General features: G+C 63.6%; 3 protein-coding genes across 5 annotated transcripts in view; all 3 read left to right on the top strand.

The window, feature by feature from the left end:
* Positions 1 to 926: 926 nt before the first annotated feature.
* On the top strand, positions 927 to 6268 carry PLIN5 (perilipin 5). Its single transcript, XM_019556987.1, has 7 exons — positions 927 to 1246; positions 1930 to 2125; positions 3030 to 3112; positions 3391 to 3688; positions 4434 to 4633; positions 4784 to 4912; positions 4997 to 6268. The coding sequence occupies exons 1-7, from the start codon at positions 1133 to 1135 to the stop codon at positions 5429 to 5431; spliced, it is 1455 nt and encodes a 484-aa protein (XP_019412532.1). The 5' UTR covers positions 927 to 1132; the 3' UTR covers positions 5432 to 6268.
* Positions 6269 to 9397: 3129 nt separating this feature from the next.
* LOC109324884 (perilipin-3-like) lies at positions 9398 to 15325 on the top strand. Of its 3 annotated transcripts, none has more exons than XM_019556988.1 (9): positions 9398 to 9509; positions 11420 to 11502; positions 12153 to 12348; positions 12712 to 12794; positions 13118 to 13403; positions 13701 to 13900; positions 13999 to 14148; positions 14235 to 14357; positions 15081 to 15325. In XM_019556988.1, exons 1-9 carry the CDS (start codon positions 9413 to 9415, stop codon positions 15219 to 15221), a joined length of 1359 nt encoding a protein of 452 aa, XP_019412533.1. In that variant the 5' UTR covers positions 9398 to 9412; the 3' UTR covers positions 15222 to 15325. The 3 variants fall into 3 exon arrangements, with proteins under 3 accessions (XP_019412533.1, XP_019412535.1, XP_019412534.1); XM_019556990.1 differs by lacking the exon at positions 9398 to 9509 and adding an exon at positions 10039 to 10141 and having other exon boundaries at positions 12150 to 12348; XM_019556989.1 differs by lacking the exon at positions 9398 to 9509 and having other exon boundaries at positions 11122 to 11502; positions 12150 to 12348.
* A 1988-nt stretch (positions 15326 to 17313) lies between these two features.
* LOC109324854 (perilipin-3-like) overlaps positions 17314 to 17518 on the top strand; it is a 2229-nt gene continuing 2024 nt past the window's right edge. The window contains exon 1 of the mRNA XM_019556954.1: positions 17314 to 17493. The gene's annotated coding sequence lies outside the window, so the exon portion shown is untranslated. The remainder of the gene's footprint in view (positions 17494 to 17518) is intronic.

Here is a 17518-nt window from a genome sequence, read left to right on the forward strand (position 1 = left end):
CCCGCGGACCGCGGAAGAGCCGACCCCGCGCGGTGGGGGGATGGGGACCCCCGGCGGTGCCCCGGGGAGCACCCGGGTTGCAGAGCCCAGCGTGCCCCCTGCCCCTTGCATGCCCGGCCCGGCCTGGCAGCGCCCCCCCGTGCCCGGGGGGGAGCCGTGCACGCGCAGCTGGGCAGTGGGGGTGCGGAGGGCACCGTGCCCCGTGGGCTGGAGCTGGCACCCAGCCCCGCTCTCGGCGGCGCAGGCCTGAGCGAGCCGTGACCTTCCCTCCCGGGGTGGGCGAGGGGGATCGGAAGCGCTTGGAAGGGGTGGGAAGGCAGTTCCGCAAATGGGCGCGGAGCTTGCAGTTTCGGGACGTGGATCCCGGCGTCTGGAGAGCTGAGCCGCGTAGCCAGAGAGGCTCGGGCGCTGCCACGCGTGTTGGGCCGGCTAAGGGGTTTGCTTGGTGTGGGGGTGAGGTCTGGGGCTGGCCCGGGAGAGACCGCTCTTCAGCCGGAGCCGGTGGCCGGAGCTGGGCTGGGCTCTGCTGCGAATGGGTGCAGAGCTGGGCTTGCGCGGCTGCCATCCCCCTGGCACCCGCGTGGGCACGCTGGGAGCACGCATCTGACGGACGTCCGTGGAGCCTCTTCATGTCCAAAGCAAAATCCCCTCCCAGGCAGTGGTGGCCCCTCCAGAGCCCTAGGGACGAGGCTGGGGGCTCGGGACCCTGGTGACATCTGCCTCGCAAGCAGGGTGTCTGCGGCTTGCTCCTGTGCTAGTGGCCAGTCCTGCCTTGTTCCTCCCAGGCTCGCAGCAGGGGTCACTCGCTGCCCTGCCTGCGCACATGGCTGACTTGATGCCAAGAGCGTGGGGCAAGGGGGCAGTGAAAACCAGACCGCAGTGGTCTGCCTGCAGCTGGATGAGGCCTCGGTAGTCCCGGGGCAAGCTGGGGGAGCGGCGGTACCGTGGGGCAGGGTGTTCTGGGGGAGCAGAAGCACTCCGAGCTGTGCAGCCGGTCAGGATGGGTGGGCCTGAACCAGCTGGTCGGGGAAAGCTGCGGTGGACGTTGTGACCATGGGGGCCACAGGCCTGTTATACAGCTGGGCCTGTGGTCAGTGCGGCGGGAAGCAGAGGGTGCTTCTCGGGTCTGTAAATGCCACTGATGCCTGCTCTTCCAGGTCCCCACTCCGGTGTCACCATGTCTGATGAGAGCACTGCAGACCTTGTACCCGCGCAGAGCGAGGAGCTGGAGCTGGAGCACCCGCAGGTAGGGGCGATGGAGGGGACTGCCGCGCCAGCGCGACTCTGGCCAGCAATAGCCTGCCCACAGCAGTGTCTTGCTCTGCGGGCCAGGACGTTAGGCTGACCACGCTCATCCCAGAGGCACCGAGTCCAGAGCTGGTGCGAGGCCGCTTTGCCTGTGCCCATGAGTGGGCAGAGAGCCCGAACGCGCAGAGTGAGGCTTGCTGGGGTGGTGTGTGAATTGGCTCATCTCATCAGCCGACCATGTGGCTCTCTCCAGCTCTTATTGTTGGTGTCCGGCAAAGCTGGCTGGCGACTGCTGTGCACCAGGCCCTTATACAAGAGCTCTGCTCTTGGCATCTACGCAGGCCTGGCATAGATGTACACACAGGGAAGCTCTAGCTGCTAGGGCTATGTGTACACAAGCCTTGAGGTATTTGGGCCCCATCTGTGGCACTCTTGCCTGTTGCTGCATATGTGCTCCAGGCCCAGATACATGGCTGTGAAGCTGCTCTAGAGATGTCCCACCCTGTGGCATTGCGGAGACTTCTGCCTCCAGCTGGCGGGAGCAGCTGCACAGGAAAGCCCCTGGAGCAGCCCCTGTGAGTGGGAGGGGGTGGCAGGGTGTGCCCAACCACAGCATGGACGCACGGATGCGGCACTGGGGGCATCTCGTAGTCGCTCATCGCCTGCTCTTGTGTCTCCTAGAACGTGGTGAGCAGGGTGGCCAACCTGCCCCTGGTCAGCTCCACCTATGACATGGTCTCCACTGCCTACACCTCCACCAAGGACAGTCACCCCTACATCAAGTCGGTGTGCGACGTGGCCGAGAGGGGTGTGAAGACCCTCACCTCTGTGGCTGTCAGTGGGGCCCAGCCCCTCCTCACCAAGCTGGAGCCCCAGAGTGAGTAGTGCGGGCGGGGGAGTTGGGCTGTGGGCATCCCAGGCAGGGGTCATGGTTGGTGGCTTGTGCTCAAGGGGCAGGCTTAGGCTGGCTAAGTTCTAGGGGGCTGAGGAAGGGATGTTGGGGATCACCCTGGCAGTGATATTTGCACTCTTGGAGCAGGCATGAGGCAGGTGCCAGAAGCTAGCCCAGACCTCGATCTCCACAGCAAAGGGCCCCTTTCCCCAGTAGGCCCATCTCGCAGCAATGTCACACGCTGCCTTGACAGTAGCGCAGCCTCACTAGCCATCGCCAACTGGAGTGGCCTGCCAGGCTCAGATTACCCTTGACAAAGGGCACATGGTGGATGCCAGGATATCTGATTCGGCAGCAGGCCTGGGTGTGGAGCAAGGCTGTTTTTATCCCCTGTTGCTAATTCTGGAGATGCAAGGTGGAAGTGACCTAGAACCAGCCTGCTGGTGTCATGAGCTGCGACAGGCAGTGCAGAGCCACCAGCTAGAGTTGCAAAAGCTTAGGAGTTGGGGCATGGGGCCCTACTTGCCCCACGCTGGGAGCAGGGCTGGGAACTAGCTGCATTCCCTTGAGGAGCCTGGCAGGCACCCAGCACCTGCCCAGGTGACCTTCAGCCCAGATCTGTAGAGAGATCTGGTGTTGAGTCTTCCTGATGGGAGTCCCTCTGGGGGTAGGGGGGAGAATGGGTCTCTGCTTTCCCAGTGGGAGGGTGCCCAAGTGTGGATGGGCCCTGGGGTCTGTTCCCGGCTTCCCTGGATATGCAGTGTCTTCCAGCTTGTCCCTTGGCCCCTGCCGCTTGCTGGCAGGTGCCCGTGAAAGAGGCCAGCTCTGGCATCTGACCTGCTCCCTGCCTGCTGGAGCTTGCTGGCTAACTTCTCCCCCTCCTGTGTAGTTGCAACAGCGAACCAGTATGCCTGCAAGGGGCTGGATAAGCTGGAGGAAAAGCTGCCAATTCTGCAGCAGCCCACGGAAAAGGCAAGGATCTCTGGGGAGCGGGGAGTGGAATGGGAGCTCTGGGGCCCCCAAGGGATGGTGTGGAGGGGGTAACTCTTGATGGGGCTGTGGCAGGGCAGTAGCTCTGCTTTTGGGCGTAGGACTGTCCTGGGAGGGTAGGAAGCAGACTTCTCCCTGAACGAATGAAGTGGAGGTTGCAGGCTAGGAACCCATCTCTCCTTGCATACAGCTGGTGGGACCAGTCAGTACCATCCTGGGTCGCTTAAAACTAACCTCTTCCCCTGCTCCCTGAATCCCAGGTAGTGGCAGACACCAGGGAGCTGGTGTCATCCACAGTCACGGGGGCCAGAGACACTGTCTCCAGCACTGTCAGTGGGGCTAAGGATGTGGTGAGCAGCCGTGTGACTGGCGTGGTGGACCTGGCCAAGGGCGCTGTGCAGGGCAGTGTGGAGATGACCAAGTCGGTGGTGAACAGCAGTGTGAACACAGTCCTGGGGTCCCGAGTGGCCCAGATGGTGGTCACAGGCGTGGGTGCTGTGCTGGGGAAGTCGGAGGAGCTGGTCGATCACTACCTGCCCATGACAGACCAGGAGCTGGGTCAGTATGTGCCACGGCTCGGCATATTGGGGCTGGTGGCCAACCTCAGCCAGCACCCAGCAGCTTGGCATCTCCCTTGGGGCAGGGGCAGTCTTGACCTGCAGATATGATGGGATGCCCAGTGCTGTGTTCCCTGGGGTGCAGTTGTTCCCAGGCTTGGGAAGCCTGGATCCCCTAGGCTCTTCCAGAGCACCCATGGCCCTGTCCTCTCCTAAGTAGTGGTGAGGGCTGTAGGTGCAGGAGAGCAGGTAACCCACCAAGGGGGGTGCATGGGAGGGTCAGAGTTGAGGTGCTGGGTCTAAAGTTGCTCATACCTTGCCTGGACTCATGGGTTTGGCTTGAAGTGGCTGCAGGTCTGACCTCAGATCGGAGCTCATTGCTCATGAGGGAAACACTCTTGCCCCTTTACTGCCCAGGGTTACCTGGTTCGTGCCTGGCAGCACTGGCTTTGTGCCTAGCACACAGCAGCACTGATGCATGAGTGAGGATGAGACTGTGGGGAGGAAAGCAAACCCAGCCCTGCTGATGCACCTGCAGTGGTCTGCTCAGAGGCATATTTTTAGTGTTTGTGCCGTGGGCTTGGCTCCGGCCTGGGCAGCAGCACAGGACATGTGGAGGGACTGCCCTTGGGTGTGAGCTCCAGCTGCCCAAGCTCTCATCCCACATTCCCTGTTGCTGCTGCTGAACGCTTGCCCAGCCTGGCTGATTTTTTTGTTTTGGTCCCCAACGTGCGCTCTTCCCCTAGCTAAGCTAGCTACATCAGTGGAAGGCTTTGAAATGGCCTCAGTGGAGCAGCAAAAGCGGCAGCAGAGCTACTTCGTGCGCCTGGGCTCCCTGTCCAGCAAGCTGCGGCACCGGGCCTACCAGCACTCCCTGGGCAAGCTGCGCTGTGCCCGGCAGAGCACCCAGGAGGGGCTGGCCCAGCTCCACCACACCATCGAGCTGGTAAGGGATGTCTTTCACTTGTCCTTGCTCAGGCTGGGGCTGTGCCTTCTCCTCTCTGTTGTCCTGGCTTGTCCCACAGCTTGTGCACAGGGGGCTACTAGAGCCTTGTCTCCTGCTGTGGTTTGATTGCAGGTGTTCTGTCCTTGCCAGATCGAGCACGTCAAGCAAGGGGTAGACCAGAAGCTCCACAACGGCCAGGAGAAGCTGCACCAGATGTGGCTGGAGTGGAGTAGGAGGCAGCCGGGTGGGAGTGAGCAATACGACGCTGCCCACCCTGAGGTATCCACTCCCTTCCCATCTGGCCCCTGCTCGCCCCTCCCTGGCACGTGGCCCCTCCTCACCTGGCGCCCGGTCCCTCCGCAGGTGGAGTCCCGCACCCTGGTCATGTTCCGTGGCATCACCCAGCAGCTGCAGGCCTCCTGTCTGGGCCTCATGGCCAATGTCCAGGGCCTCCCTGTGAGCATCCAGGACAAGGTGCGGCAGATGCGCCACCACATGGAAGAGCTCCACACGTCTTTTTCAGCTGCCCGCTCCTTCCAAGACCTGTCCAGCACCGTCCTGACCCAGAGCCGGGAGAGGGTGGCCAAAGCCCGCGCGTCCCTTGATGAGCTGCTGGACTACGTGGCGCAGAATGCCCCCCTGCCGTGGCTTGTGGGACCCTTTGCACCTGTGCTGGTGGAGCACCCAGAAAATCTGGCCACTGAGATGGAGAAGAAGGAAGAGCAAGCTACTGGCCCAGCCCAGAGTGGGGAAGAGAAGCCATCCCAGCCAGCCTCTGAGGCCCAGCAGGCTCCTTGAAGTGACGGAGTTGGCTTCTTGCAAAGGACAGAGCTTCTGTGTGGCATTCATGTGTCTAACCTCATGTCTGGGGGAGGGGGTTTGTCGTCTCTTTTTTCTTCTTACTGGCTGGGAAAGGTGGGTAGGAACAATAGGGAACCTGATAGTCCCTCAATTGAGTAGCAAAACTAGCCAGGACTGGTGCATCAGAGCTAAGTGTCGCTGGAGTAGCCTCACTGAGATGCTCCAACCAAACAGCTTGGCACAGATGCTGCTGCCTCAATCTTGTCTGAGCTCTGGGGGCCTGAGCCCCAGTGCAGCACCACAGTGTCTGGACTGGGGGTGCGGCTCTGACCTGCTCTTAGCCGGGGCCTAGGGCATGTTGGGGTGGGAGGTCCAGGAAACAGGCATATTTACAGTGAGCTCTGGCAGCCTTTGCCTTTCTGGAGGGCTGAGACTTCAGTCATCTGGTGTCTCATCCACACTGCTGCTCCTGCTCTCTGCAAAGCTTGCCCTAGGATGGACATCATCTCCCTGCCCCCCTCAACATCTTCAGGGCCACTGAGCTAGTCCATGAGCTCTTCAGATGGCTGCTGAAGCCTTCTGCTCCTCTGATCCATCTTGAAGCCATTAAAGCCAACTGCCTGTGAAACCAGCCTGTCTCCAACACGGCGGTGATGACTCCAAGTGCTGCCAAAGGGGCACAGCTGGTGCCCAGTTCTCCTTTCCCAAAGGGCTTGATTTTTGGGCAGTGAGCAGTCCTCTGAACTGATCTTCCTCTAAGTGCCATTAACACTTTCTACCTTTTTTTGTAGAACCATGACTTTCTCTTCCAGAATAAAATCTCTTTGCATTCACTGGAGGTGCCAGTGTCTCACCTGGGATCTTCTGAGTTGTCCTACAGTCCCTATTTGATGCCACCCTGGAATTCTCCAGGTGGCTAGGCCAGGGTTTATCATGCTCTTCATGGGAGAGGTGAACTACTGGATTTTTGCAATGCACTCACCCTGCAAAGAGCAGGGGATTTGGGAGCACTGGCAGGTGGATGTTTAAAGCTGTTGGCTCCTGCAGTGGAGTCCCCAGCTCTAGTTACAGCAGAGCCAGCTCCAGCGAAGTGTAATGGTGCTCCAGCCCTGTGGTACCTTGTCCTTGAAGTGGATGATGGTTTGGGGAGCTCCCTGGGGAAATGGCACCTGTCAGTGCAGGGTCTGGGACCTGACTCGGTGTGGGATGAAGCACAAAGCATCCACCCCCCTGCCCTGGAGGGACTGCAAGTGAAAAGGTTTGTGCCTCTGAGACCCTGCTCCATGCTCCCATTGCAGGTGTCCTCCTTGGCCTCCCTGTCCAGACAAGCAGCTGCTTGCTGGTGCCAAACCTGCCCTTCTTCTCTTACTGGGGCAGATGGGAAGAAAGAAGGTGTTTCTGTTCTGTGTGTTTGTGAAAGAAGCAGCAGCTCCTTCTCCCCTGAAAACAAGCCTGGTCTCCTGCCCCTGGCCCATAACCTGCCTTGGGGCTTTCTCTGTCAAGCAGCAGGACCAGTCCCTGTCTCCATCGCACTCCAGTGCTGGCTCCTTGGACCTGGGCCATAGTTGAATCTGCCTGCTGCATGTTTCAGGAGCCTGGTAAGTGCCTCAGCTTTCACATCACCAAGGTCCTGCTACAGAGCGGTGCTCGGGGCACAATGTACTTGATGGCACTTGGCTGGTCAGCCCAAGAGCACCGGTGGTGCAGAGCCCTGGGAGCTCTTCCTGGCTGAGCCCAGGGCACCGAGCCAGCGGCTGCAAGCAAGCCTTCCCATACTGCTCTCTCCCAAGCCAGGGTTAGGTCTAGAGACCCAGAATCAGGGCTGGCAGAGGCCTTGCTCGCACCTCTGCTAACATGCAAGGGAGATGTGTTCAGCTGCTCTCCCTTTGCTTGCAGCCTTCCTCGCTGATCACTGGGCTGCACTCCTTTTCCTCCAAGCCCAATGTCTTCCTCAGAGCCTGTAGCAGGGAAGCTGTACCCTAGCCACCCCCAGTGCAACCATCACCTGCAGCCTGAGCGGCGTGGTGCCCCAGGCTGCTCGGGGGTGGGGCAGGGTGCGGGGAAGCTGGGGCCAGCGAGGTGCCAAGGCTTCTCCCCAGTTGGGTACAAGAAAATGAGGCAGTTGAGCAGCAGGCACTAGTCCCTCTGACATGCTGTCCCCTCTCTGTGCTGCTTGACCTGTGCTCCAGGGCTGGCTGCTGGTAAAACCAACCCACCTGGGCCATAGGAGGTCCTTGGCTGTGGATCCCAGTCTGCTCAGTGTGCAATATATGGGTGCTGGACTGAGCCAAGGCTCTAGGGACCTGCTGAGAGCACCTGGCTGTGTCCTCTTTTTACTGTGCCTTTAATTTCTCCAGGTAGGAAATCAGTAGAGGGATCCTGCCCTCCTCCCATCTACAGCTGCCAGAGCTGGGGCTAAGCCGTGCAGGCTCTGAAGGTCTCTCTTAGGCACTTGGGCATTGCCCCCCCCCGGGACCTGGAGGAAAGCCCAGAGGGGGCTTGGAAGGAAGGAAATCACTAAGCCTCTTTGTGCCATCTTTGGGGTGCTGCTCTTGTGGCCCCAGCAAGGGGAAGGTGCAATCCTCAGACCGCTGGGCAGTGCTGCACAGGCTTGGCCCTTGCTCAGTCGGGTACTGATTGCCACGAAACTGGGAGTGCCTGGTGCCATCCTCCCTGCACCGCTCAGCTCAGCCCTGCAGCTCCTTGCATCCTGGCTCTATCCCTCCCAAGAGCAGGACCCTACCGCGTGGGGGTCTGAGTCCCAGCCCTGTTCCTGCTCACGGTGTGAATGTGACCTTGGGCTCTGATCCTTGGCCCCTTGTCTCCTGCTGGCACTTCAAAGGCAGGCGGCTTCTCCCAGCTCCTGTGCAAGGTGCTCAGAAGGGTGGCATCCTTTCAGATTTGTCACCTTTGTACTGGTGGGGGCACAGCCCCTTCTAGCAACAGGGGAAGGGGAAACCATACAGAGGGGCTGGGTGCACCAAGATGCTCCATCTCCTTCCTCAAGCTATCCCCTGGGCTCCCAGCCTCAGACCTGGGCACAGCCTGGCACTAGCCTGCTGCCCTGGAGACCTGGGAATGGGGCTCAGCCTCCATGAGTCTGTGGGACACAAGCCCCCCCCACCCCGCACAGTATAGAGTCACTGGCATGATCAGCACCATCCAAGCTCCCCCAGGGCAATTCCATGCCTGACTGGTAGCCCTCCTCCTTCTCCTCCCCCCCTGCCTGCTCCTCAGCACTGGATGCTCCATCTCTTCCCTGCTTTGCCCCTGTCTGAAACTGTGGGGCCTGCAACTGGCCCTGGCCTCCGTTCATGGGAGACTTCCCTCCCAGGAAACAGCCTTGCCCTTTCTCTCCCATTCTGGCTGCCAGGGCCTTGCCCTTGAAACGGGGCTGCGAGCAGTGGAAGCTGGGGGACGGCTCCAGGAGCAATGAGCTCTCTTTGGAGCCAGGTTTGACAGCAAGGGGCTTCGTCTTGTTGGCCTGCAAAGGCACAGCTGGGCAGGGGCTCGGTATGCAGCCACCTCAGTGTACAGGGCGAGGTCCTGCATCCTCCTCCTGCTTCACGTGGGCTCTGTTGCTTAGCTTGCCCCACACTCCCTGCTTCAAGCACCTGCCAGGCTGCAACAGCCACTGTGTGACCCTTCACCCAAGGCATCCTGCTATCTCCAGCCCCACTGAGATGCAGCCCTGGACATGCTGCTGCCACCAGGCTGGGGGAGTGGCCTGCAGTGGGCCCCCAAGACAGATCCCACATCTCCCCTTTCCACAGCAGGGGCGGCAGCGGTGTTCCTCCTCGGAGGTGGCTGCGTTGCAGGAATCCCCCGTGGCCTTGGGTGGCCGGTGTGGCAGTGACGCCAACTTTACTTTTGCTTTCCCAGTGGATGTAGGGGGCGGGGAGCGGACCTGGCTGCACTGTGCCCAATCTGCGTGGTGCTGGACTTTACCCAGCACCATGTCTGCACCTTCGGGTTGGTATGGTATCACAGGTCATCTCATTTAACGCTCTGGTTCGTGACAGCTTGTACCACGGGTGGGAGCCCAGGGTCTCCGTGCTGTCCCCAAGAGCAGCAGGTAAATGCAGGGGAGGCAGGGAGGGGGGAGAGTGGCTTTGGCTGGGGTCTGCCCTTCGGTGCCCAAGTCTGGTACCTCCCACCCCAGCAGCAGCCAGGGGGGTCCGGTGCCCCCGGCACAGAGCTCAGGGCAGTAGGTGGGATCAGTTTGCTTCCTGGTGCAGAAGATGGACCTCTAACCTCCACCAGCCCCCAGCAAGAGATGCCTCCTCACAGCCTGACCCAGCCCCTGGGCTGTGCTAAGCAGCTCCCTGGAAGCAGGATGTAGGCCCTGGTGTGGCTGGGCACCCTCCACCCCAGCGCAGCCAGCACGAAACCCAGATAGGAATTACCCCCAGCCCGCCCTGCCCTCCACATCGCAGCCCGAGGCCTGAGCTCCCAGACAATGACGGCTCACCAGGGCGGGACCCAGGACTCCAGCCCAGGGGGTGAAAGGAGTCGCGTGTGACTAGCCAGACCCCTTTCCCCTGCCTCCTGGAGCTGTCCTGCCAGGGGAGGGCTCCCCGCTGGCCTATAAAGGCTGAGCAGGGGCCAGCTCGGCTGCTGGAGCAGCTGGAGCAGCGGGCAGTCCTAGGGAAGGGAGGTGAGAGATTTTCGGCTGCGTTGGTTACTTCACTGGCAGTGGGCGTGCATGTGTGTGTGCATTTTTTGTGGGGGGGTTTCTGGGTGTAACCAAGTTTGCCTGTGCCTCAGCAGGGCTTTGCAAACCAGCACTGGAGGGCTTCAGTGCTCCCCTCCGCCGGCGGCAGCAGGCCAGTCTACATGACTCCTGCCCCTATCAAGCCAGGCTTGGGGAAGCAAACCTGCAGTAGCTCGGCTTGTCTGGGAGATGGTAGTCGGCCTCCATCATGTGTGTAGACGCACCCCTGGCAGGCTGGGGAGCTCCGGTACCCTGGGCTGCAGGCTCCAAGCCATGCCACCTCCAGAGCTGGAGCCGTTGCTCCAGCATGGCGAGGACGTGCTGGTCCCTCCTGGGCATCCGGCAGCTTCTCAGTATGCAGCCCCCGGTTGCACCCGGGGTGAAACAAGATGTGTCTGTGCTCTAGGCTGTGGTGGGGGAGCGCCGAGCCGGGCCGTGCCGCTCTTTCTAAACCGGCACCCACTCCTGCCTTGTGCTCACCGGGCCGCTCCCAGCCAAGCGAACGCGGGGCCCTTCCCTCCGCGCTCTCCCAGCCCGAAAGGCTGCCAGCTCTGCCCTAGCCGGCTTCATGGTGGCAGAGCCAGGAGCCAAGAAGGCATCTAGTCCTTGCAACCAGGTTCTCGCTCCCGCAGCCCCGGGCTCTGGGGCTGAGCGTGCCTGCTCCACCCCGGGGACCGGACCCCAGTGTGCTCAGCTGTGGCTTCCTGCGGTGCCGCGGGCCCCGCTCGGCGCCGCATGCTGCGCTCCGTCCTGCCCGACGCTGGAGCCGGCCCAGCCCCACAAAGGCCCTCAGTGCAGCGCACAATAGCCCACACAGGCAGCTTGCGCAAAACAGTGCCCGGGCTTTGCATTCGCCCCCCCGGCTTCCCCTGCCCCAGCTCGGTATGGGATGGCCCCCCCGCGCCAGCCAGCGGCAGGAGGCAGCCTCGGCCGCAGCCCAAAGGCAGCGAGTGGCGGGGGGGTGTTGCAAAGGCTGCGGAGGAAGGCCTCACTCCCGCTGTTGCACAACCGCTGGGGCTGTAGCCGCACGCCTGCTGCACCCTGGATTGGAGAGCGTATCTGCCACGGGGTGTCGTCAGCGCTGGGTGGCCCCTGTCCCTCGGGACCGGCAGGGGTGTTACTCAACCTCTTTCCTTGCACCCAGCCCTCGGAGGCTGCTGTTTCCACACTGCTCTGACCTCTGCCCAGGCTTTATAGCCCTGGAGTTTACTCTGGGCTTATCTGGGGAGGCAGGCGCCCGCCTGCACCAGCTAATCTTCTCCTTGCCGTAGCCCCAGATTCCACCATGACGTCTCCCGAGCCCAGCAAGGCTTCCCCGAAGGAGCCGGGCGTGGAGCTGGAGCTGGAGCAGCAGGTGGGTACAGGCCAGACCCTTGAGCAGCCTCTGCCCCTCCCTGCACCCCCGCGCGCTCTCCCTTCTCGACTAGGGAGCTCCGGGGTCTCAACCCTTCACCTGAATACCCCAGCAGCCCAAGCTGGGAGAAACGGTGCGGTGACCCGAGACGTCCGCTCGTAGCCAACCTGGCCGCAGCTGCACTGATGCCCGTGGGAGGGCACTTGTCGGTGCAAGCTGGAGCTGGACTGGCATGAGTCCTCCTGGTCGGCAGACCCGGCACAGCAGCATTGGTTTGACCAGCTTGCCCCGGGTGATGCTGTACATTGGTGTACCTTCCCCCCAGTTTAGGAGCAGACGGACGGGCCCTTATGCAGAAGCAGTTGCACATGGGGGGCAACTATTATAGTATCTCACCACTAAGGGGCATCGGGGCAGCCCGCACCCCCTACACCTCGAGGAAAGCCTCCCATGGCTAGTAAGGTGCTCTGCTACATGCCCAGACTTACAGGCCCCCGATTTACCTGCACCCCATGCTGGGGCAGGGAGTCCGTGCTCCCTGGGAGCTGATTAGACTGGCGGGGCATCCCCTGCCCGCCAGGCGTCGGGTCCAGGCGTGGCGGCTCATGGCCCGTGCAGGGCCCCGCTGACCCCTGGCTTCTCCCCAGCAGAACCTGGCCAGTCGCGTGGCCAGCCTGCCCCTGGTGAGCTCGGCCTACGACATGGTCTCGGCAGCCTACGCCTCCACCAAGGACACCCACCCCTACGTGCGGTCCGTGTGCGACGTGGCCGAGAAGGGCGTGAAGACCCTTGGCGCCGTGGCCGCCAGTGGGGCCCAGCCCCTCCTTGCCAAGCTGGAGCCACAGAGTGAGTTGTGGGGGGGCAGGCGGGGCGTCCTGGCGGCTGCGCTTGTGCAGCTTGCCGGGGGCTGAGCTCCCTGCTGCTGCAGCCGGCTGCAGGCTCCTCGATGCGTCTGCCCAGGCGGCTGCGTCCACCGGTGGCTTAAGCTCTGGGGCAGCCTGCGATGGCTCCTCTGTGCTCAGCGCTAGGCATGAGCATCCCCTGCTCTCTGCCGCCTTCCAGCCCTGCTCCCCATTCCCTTTCCAGCTTCGGCTTCTCTTGCCCTCGAGCCCTGCTTGGAGGCTCCTGGGGTCCCGGGTGCCGGGGCAGCAGGGCTGGGGCTCCTCTCAGCTCCTTGGGGCAGCTAAACCCCTTCTCTCCCTCCTGCAGTCTCGACGGCAAATGACTATGCCTGCAAGGGGCTGGACAAGCTGGAGGAGACACTGCCCATCCTCCAGCAGCCCACAGACAAGGTGATGTCCCTGCTCCTGCCACACGGGAGGTGGGTGGGATGCCCGTAGGGCTGGGTGACCGGAGAAGGCTTATAGGTGCTCCGGTGCCCAGCATCTGGCTGTGGGGGCATGGGCAGCCTGGGACCACAGGGCAGGAGAAGATGCCCTGGTTTGTGCCTACGAGGTAAGGCGTGAGCGGGACCCAGGGCAGGGCTGCACTGCTGAGCACCCGGCCCTGCGCCCTCCCTGCCCTTGAGACGGGGCTCTGCAGTGCCCCTTCCCTCTCCCGTGATGCCTGTCTCCACCCTCCATCTCGCCCCTCATGCCTGCCTCTACCCCTCTAGATCCTCTCCGACACCAAGGACCTGGTGACATCCACAGTGACGGGCGCCAAGGATGCCCTCTCCAGCAGCGTCAGCGCCGTGAGCAGCCGCGTGACCGGCGCGGTGGACTTCAGCAAGGGTGCCGTGCAGGGCGGGGTGGAGCTGACCCGGGCGGCTGTGGCCAGCGGCGTGAGCACGGTCATGGGCTCGGCCATGGGGCAGATGGTGGCAAGTGGCGTGGGCGCTGTGCTGGGCAAGTCGGAGGAGCTGGTGGATCACTACCTGCCCATGACCAACGAGGAGCTGGGTGAGCAGCGGTGGGGGGGCCCTGTTTCCTGGACATGGTGGGGGGTGCAGTCTGCAAGCTGAGATGCTCCTGATGCCCGGAGGTGCAGCCCACCCTCCCCATGTGGTAGTTGGGGGCTCGAGCAGCCCATGCCCTGACCATGGGGTGCAGCAGGAGGACGAGGAGGACACAGACAGAGGCATCATGATCTGGGGACCAGCTTTTCTGCCTGTAGCGCTGTGCTCCAGGGAGGGGGACACTGTCACCGCTGCCACCACGAACCTCCCCCTATTTGCGCCTTCTGCTCTTTGCTTCCAGCCAAGCTGGCCACAGCAGTGGAGGGCTTTGACGTGGCCTCAGTGGAGCAGCAGAAGCAGCAGCAGAGCTACTTCGTGCGCCTGGGCTCCCTGTCCAGCAAGCTGCGGCACCGGGCCTACCAGCACTCCCTGGGCAAGCTGCGGCGCGTCCGGCAGAGCACCCAGGAGGGGCTGGCCCAGCTCCACCACGCCATCGAGCTGGTAGGGATGCCATGCTGCCTGGGCATGCCGGGCACCGGGAAGCAATCCTGCCGGCGCCCGCCCAGGCGTCTGACCCAGCCGGTCCCTTCCCCTTCCAGATGGAGCACGTCAAGCAGGGGGTCGATCAGAAGGTCCAGGGCGGACGGGAGAAGCTGCAGCAGATGTGGCTGGAGTGGAGGCAGACGCAGTCCGGTGCGGGCCAGGGCAGGGAGGCCGACAGCAAGGGCGTGATGCCTGAGCAGCTGGAGGTAGGTGGTGACATGGGCTCTGCTCTACCAGCCTGGCCCTTGGCCTGGGGGAGCCGGCCGCCTGACCCGGCCCTGTCTCCTCCTAGCAGGTGGAGTCTCTGGCCCTGGCCATGTCCCGCGGCCTCACCCAGCAGCTCCAAGCCGCCAGCCAGACGCTGGCATCCAGCCTCCAAGGCCTCCCCGCCAGCATCCAGGACAAGGTGGTGCAGGTGCGGCAGCAGGCCGAGGAGCTCCGCGCGGCCTTCTCGGCCGCCGGCTCCTTCCAGGACCTGCCGGGCAGCGTCCTGAGCCGGAGCCGGGAGCGCGTGGCCCGAGCCCGCGAGCTGCTGGACGAGCTGGTGGAGCACGTGGGGCAGAGCATGCCGCTCTCCTGGCTCGTGGGTCCCTTCGCCCCGGGCGGCAGACAGCCAGAGGACATGGAAACGGAGTAGCGTCCCGCCAGCCCCCAGGCCACTTGCCCCGAGTGCCAGGCCCCTGTCTCTCACCCGGCTCTGCGTCCCTAGCTCTGCGTTCCTGGCGTTTCTTGCCTTGCTCATGGGGGTCTTTGTATGGGGGGGGCATATCACTGCTTGCAGCCCAAATTCAGCCTGCTCTTCTATAGCCTGCTCAGACCCGGCACCAGACCAGCCTGTCCCCCCACTGCCTACGTCCCCGAGGTGCAGGTTGGGGGTGGGACAGCCAGGCTCTTCTGAGGCTCTGAGCACCTGTGACCCTCTTCCCACCAGCGATGTCTGAACAGGCCTGGGCTCCCTCGAGCTACTGCCGGGCTCCAGGCTCGAGCATTTGAGCCTGGGGGGGCTAGGCCCATCAGATAAGCACCGGGGCTCTGTAGGGTGAGGTAGGACAGCAGGGCCCTGGCCAAGGGATGTTTGACCCAAGGGGGTGTTTCACGGGAAGCTTTCCCAGCCACGGCCCTGCAGCGGTGCCCTTAGGCCACAAAGATGCTCCTGAAACTGATGTTGGGCTCCAACGCTGTGCAATGCCCTGGCGCCCCCAGCACTCGCCTGCCAGACCTGTGCCCCCTGCCGGGGACGAGCACATCCCGCAGAGCGGGCTCGGGGCAGTGGGGCTGAAGGAAGCCAGGGGGCAGGCAGCCGGTGTGATCCCACGCGCCACAGCTCTACCTTGCACGCTGCAGCATTTAACCTCTCCAAATAAAGCCTTGGTTTGCATTGGAGCTGCAGCCTCTGGTGTGGTGTGTCGGGCTCCGGTAACGGCTTCCCCTCTCCTGGGGCAGACCTGCCTGGTCACCCCATTGCTCAGAGGCCCTTGGTCTGCAAGCCAAGGCTTACGGGGGTGGGTTTCCCTCCAGCACCCAGCCCTTCTCCTGCGGCTCCGGCAGGGCTGAGGTCTCCTTGGCTCTAGCGCTGGTCCCCGAGGAGACCAGGGGCTGGAGCACCCCTTGCTGGTGTCAAGGCAAGCCCTTCCCAGGCTGGCAGTGCTGCGCGCTCCTGCCCCTCCAGCTCCTTGCTGTAGAACCGAGCCCGTGATGCCCCCCACAGCCTGGCCCCTGGGGAGGCACGGCCCAAGCCGGGTCTCCCTTCCTCATCCACCACGGCTCCATCGATGCCCCTCCCCACTGTATCACCCTCCCGGGCTGGCTGCGCTGCCCTAATCCAGCGTGCCCAGAGGGCAACTTCCAAAGCCCCCCCGGGTGCCTGCAGCCCACGTGCTTGGGGCACCCCTGAGCTGGAGGAGGACGCGCAGTGCCCTCCATGGTGCAGCTAGCGCCAGATGATGGACGTGCCCAGCAGAGCAGGGGCAGGACGGGGCTCTGCCCTGCAGGGCTGTGGCCGGTCCCTGCGGGAAGGGGCAGCTCGGGTGCTGCCCAGGCCCGGGGTGCAGGTGGCGCTGCCCCAGCCGGGGCGAGGTCACGGCGCTGAGGTCACAAAGGCGTCACAGAATAGTGCCAGCATCTGCCCGCGGGCTGGGCGCAGCCTGGGGAGGGCTGGAGACGCCGCCAGCCCCGCCGGGGACACCGCCTCCTCCGCGGGCACTGCCACCGCCCGCCCCGTGCACAGAGACCATGGCAGAGCGTGAGTAGTCCTGTCCCCTCTGCAGCAGCCTGCCCTCCGGGACCACCCTGCCGGCCCCCAGCCCCATGCTCTGTGGAGCGGAGGGCACTGGCCAGGCACCAGCGTCCTTGAGCTGGTGCGACGAGGCTGGGGATGGCGGCGCTCAGGGGCTGCTTGATTCCCGGCTGAGCCCCAGGCTGCTTGGCAGGTGGGTGGCGTGGCCCCAAGACGTGCTGGGAGGATGCCCCGTGGGGGGCTGGCGTGGCCTGTCAGCCCTGGGCAGGGGAGCGCAGCCTCCTCCCCGGCTCAGCGGGGGTCTGAGTGGTGCGGGGACGAACGGGCAGCGCAAGCGTGATGGGGCCGGCCAGGGGCTTTGTGCTGCCTCCCCTGTGCCCCACCTGCCTCCTGGTGCCAGTGCTGGGGCCGTGTCCCAGCAGCGCGAGGCCAGTGCGGGTGTCTGGGAGTCACGGCCCCTGCGCCACCATTGCGTCCTCACCTGGGCGGCTGGGATCCTGGCTCAGGGCATCTGTCCACTCCCCTTGGTGCACTGGGGTAAATGTTTCATGCATCTGTGCCTCCCCCACCGCCAGGCCTGGCTCTCTCCATGTATGTAGGCCTTCTCACCTAGCCAGGTCGCCAGCTCTTCCTGCCCTGTCCCCCCAGCAGCCCTCGATGCCCCCCTGCTGCCCAGCGACGACAGCCTGATGGCAGATGCCACCGACATGGACCCGACACTCGTGTTCGACCAGGAGGAGCAGGTGGGGCAGTGCCGCCCTGGCATGGGGCTGGGGCTGGGGGTGCCCTGGGCCCCACTGCTCCAGGGCTTGGCTTCGGGGCTGCTCCCTGCTGCCTGGCTTGGGTGGGAGACATGCCCGGGGGCCCCCAGCTGCTTGGAGGCCTGCCCACAGGGCACAGAGGGACACCTGCTACCTGCCCCATGACCCCCCGAGCCCCTTCCCCCCCCCGGCTGACTCCCTCGCTCAGTTTGCAGTGAACAGGGTGTTCAGCCGTGGCAGGGTCGCTGCCCCCTACAACCAGGACGCTGCTCCGCCTGCCTGGGACAGCGCCTTCAGCGCCAAGTCTGAGTACGAGCTGGCAGCCGAGAGCCCTGAGCCCAGCACCCAGGGGGACACCGGCCATGCCCAGCCCACCGCCTCAGAGCCGGAGCCAGAGCTGGAGGTGAAGCTGGAGCTGAAACCGGAGCCGGAGCCGGAGCCGAAACCAGAGCCAGACCAGGAGCAGGAGCCAAAACCGGAGCTGAAACCAGAGCTGGAGCCGGAGTCAAAGCTGACACCAGCGGTGGAGCTGAAGCCGGAGCAGGAGTTGGTTGGTGAGTGGTGGGGAGAGGCTGGAGC

Source organism: Crocodylus porosus, unplaced genomic scaffold (genome assembly GCF_001723895.1).
Source record: "Crocodylus porosus isolate Cpor-Errol unplaced genomic scaffold, CroPor_comp1, whole genome shotgun sequence".
Lineage (NCBI taxonomy): Eukaryota > Metazoa > Chordata > Crocodylia > Crocodylidae > Crocodylus > Crocodylus porosus.

Coding starts and splice junctions, on each gene's coding strand:
- LOC109324884 (XM_019556988.1), top strand. CDS start 9,413: ATGGTATCACAGGTCATCTCATTTAACGCTCTGGTTCGTGACAGCTTG. Junction 13,901..13,998: donor TCCACCACGCCATCGAGCTG/GTAGGGATGCCA, acceptor TTCCCCTTCCAG/ATGGAGCACGTCAAGCAGGG. Junction 14,149..14,234: donor TGATGCCTGAGCAGCTGGAG/GTAGGTGGTGAC, acceptor GTCTCCTCCTAG/CAGGTGGAGTCTCTGGCCCT.
- PLIN5 (XM_019556987.1), top strand. CDS start 1,133: ATGCCACTGATGCCTGCTCTTCCAGGTCCCCACTCCGGTGTCACCATG. Junction 3,689..4,433: donor CATGACAGACCAGGAGCTGG/GTCAGTATGTGC, acceptor CTCTTCCCCTAG/CTAAGCTAGCTACATCAGTG. Junction 4,634..4,783: donor TCCACCACACCATCGAGCTG/GTAAGGGATGTC, acceptor TGTCCTTGCCAG/ATCGAGCACGTCAAGCAAGG.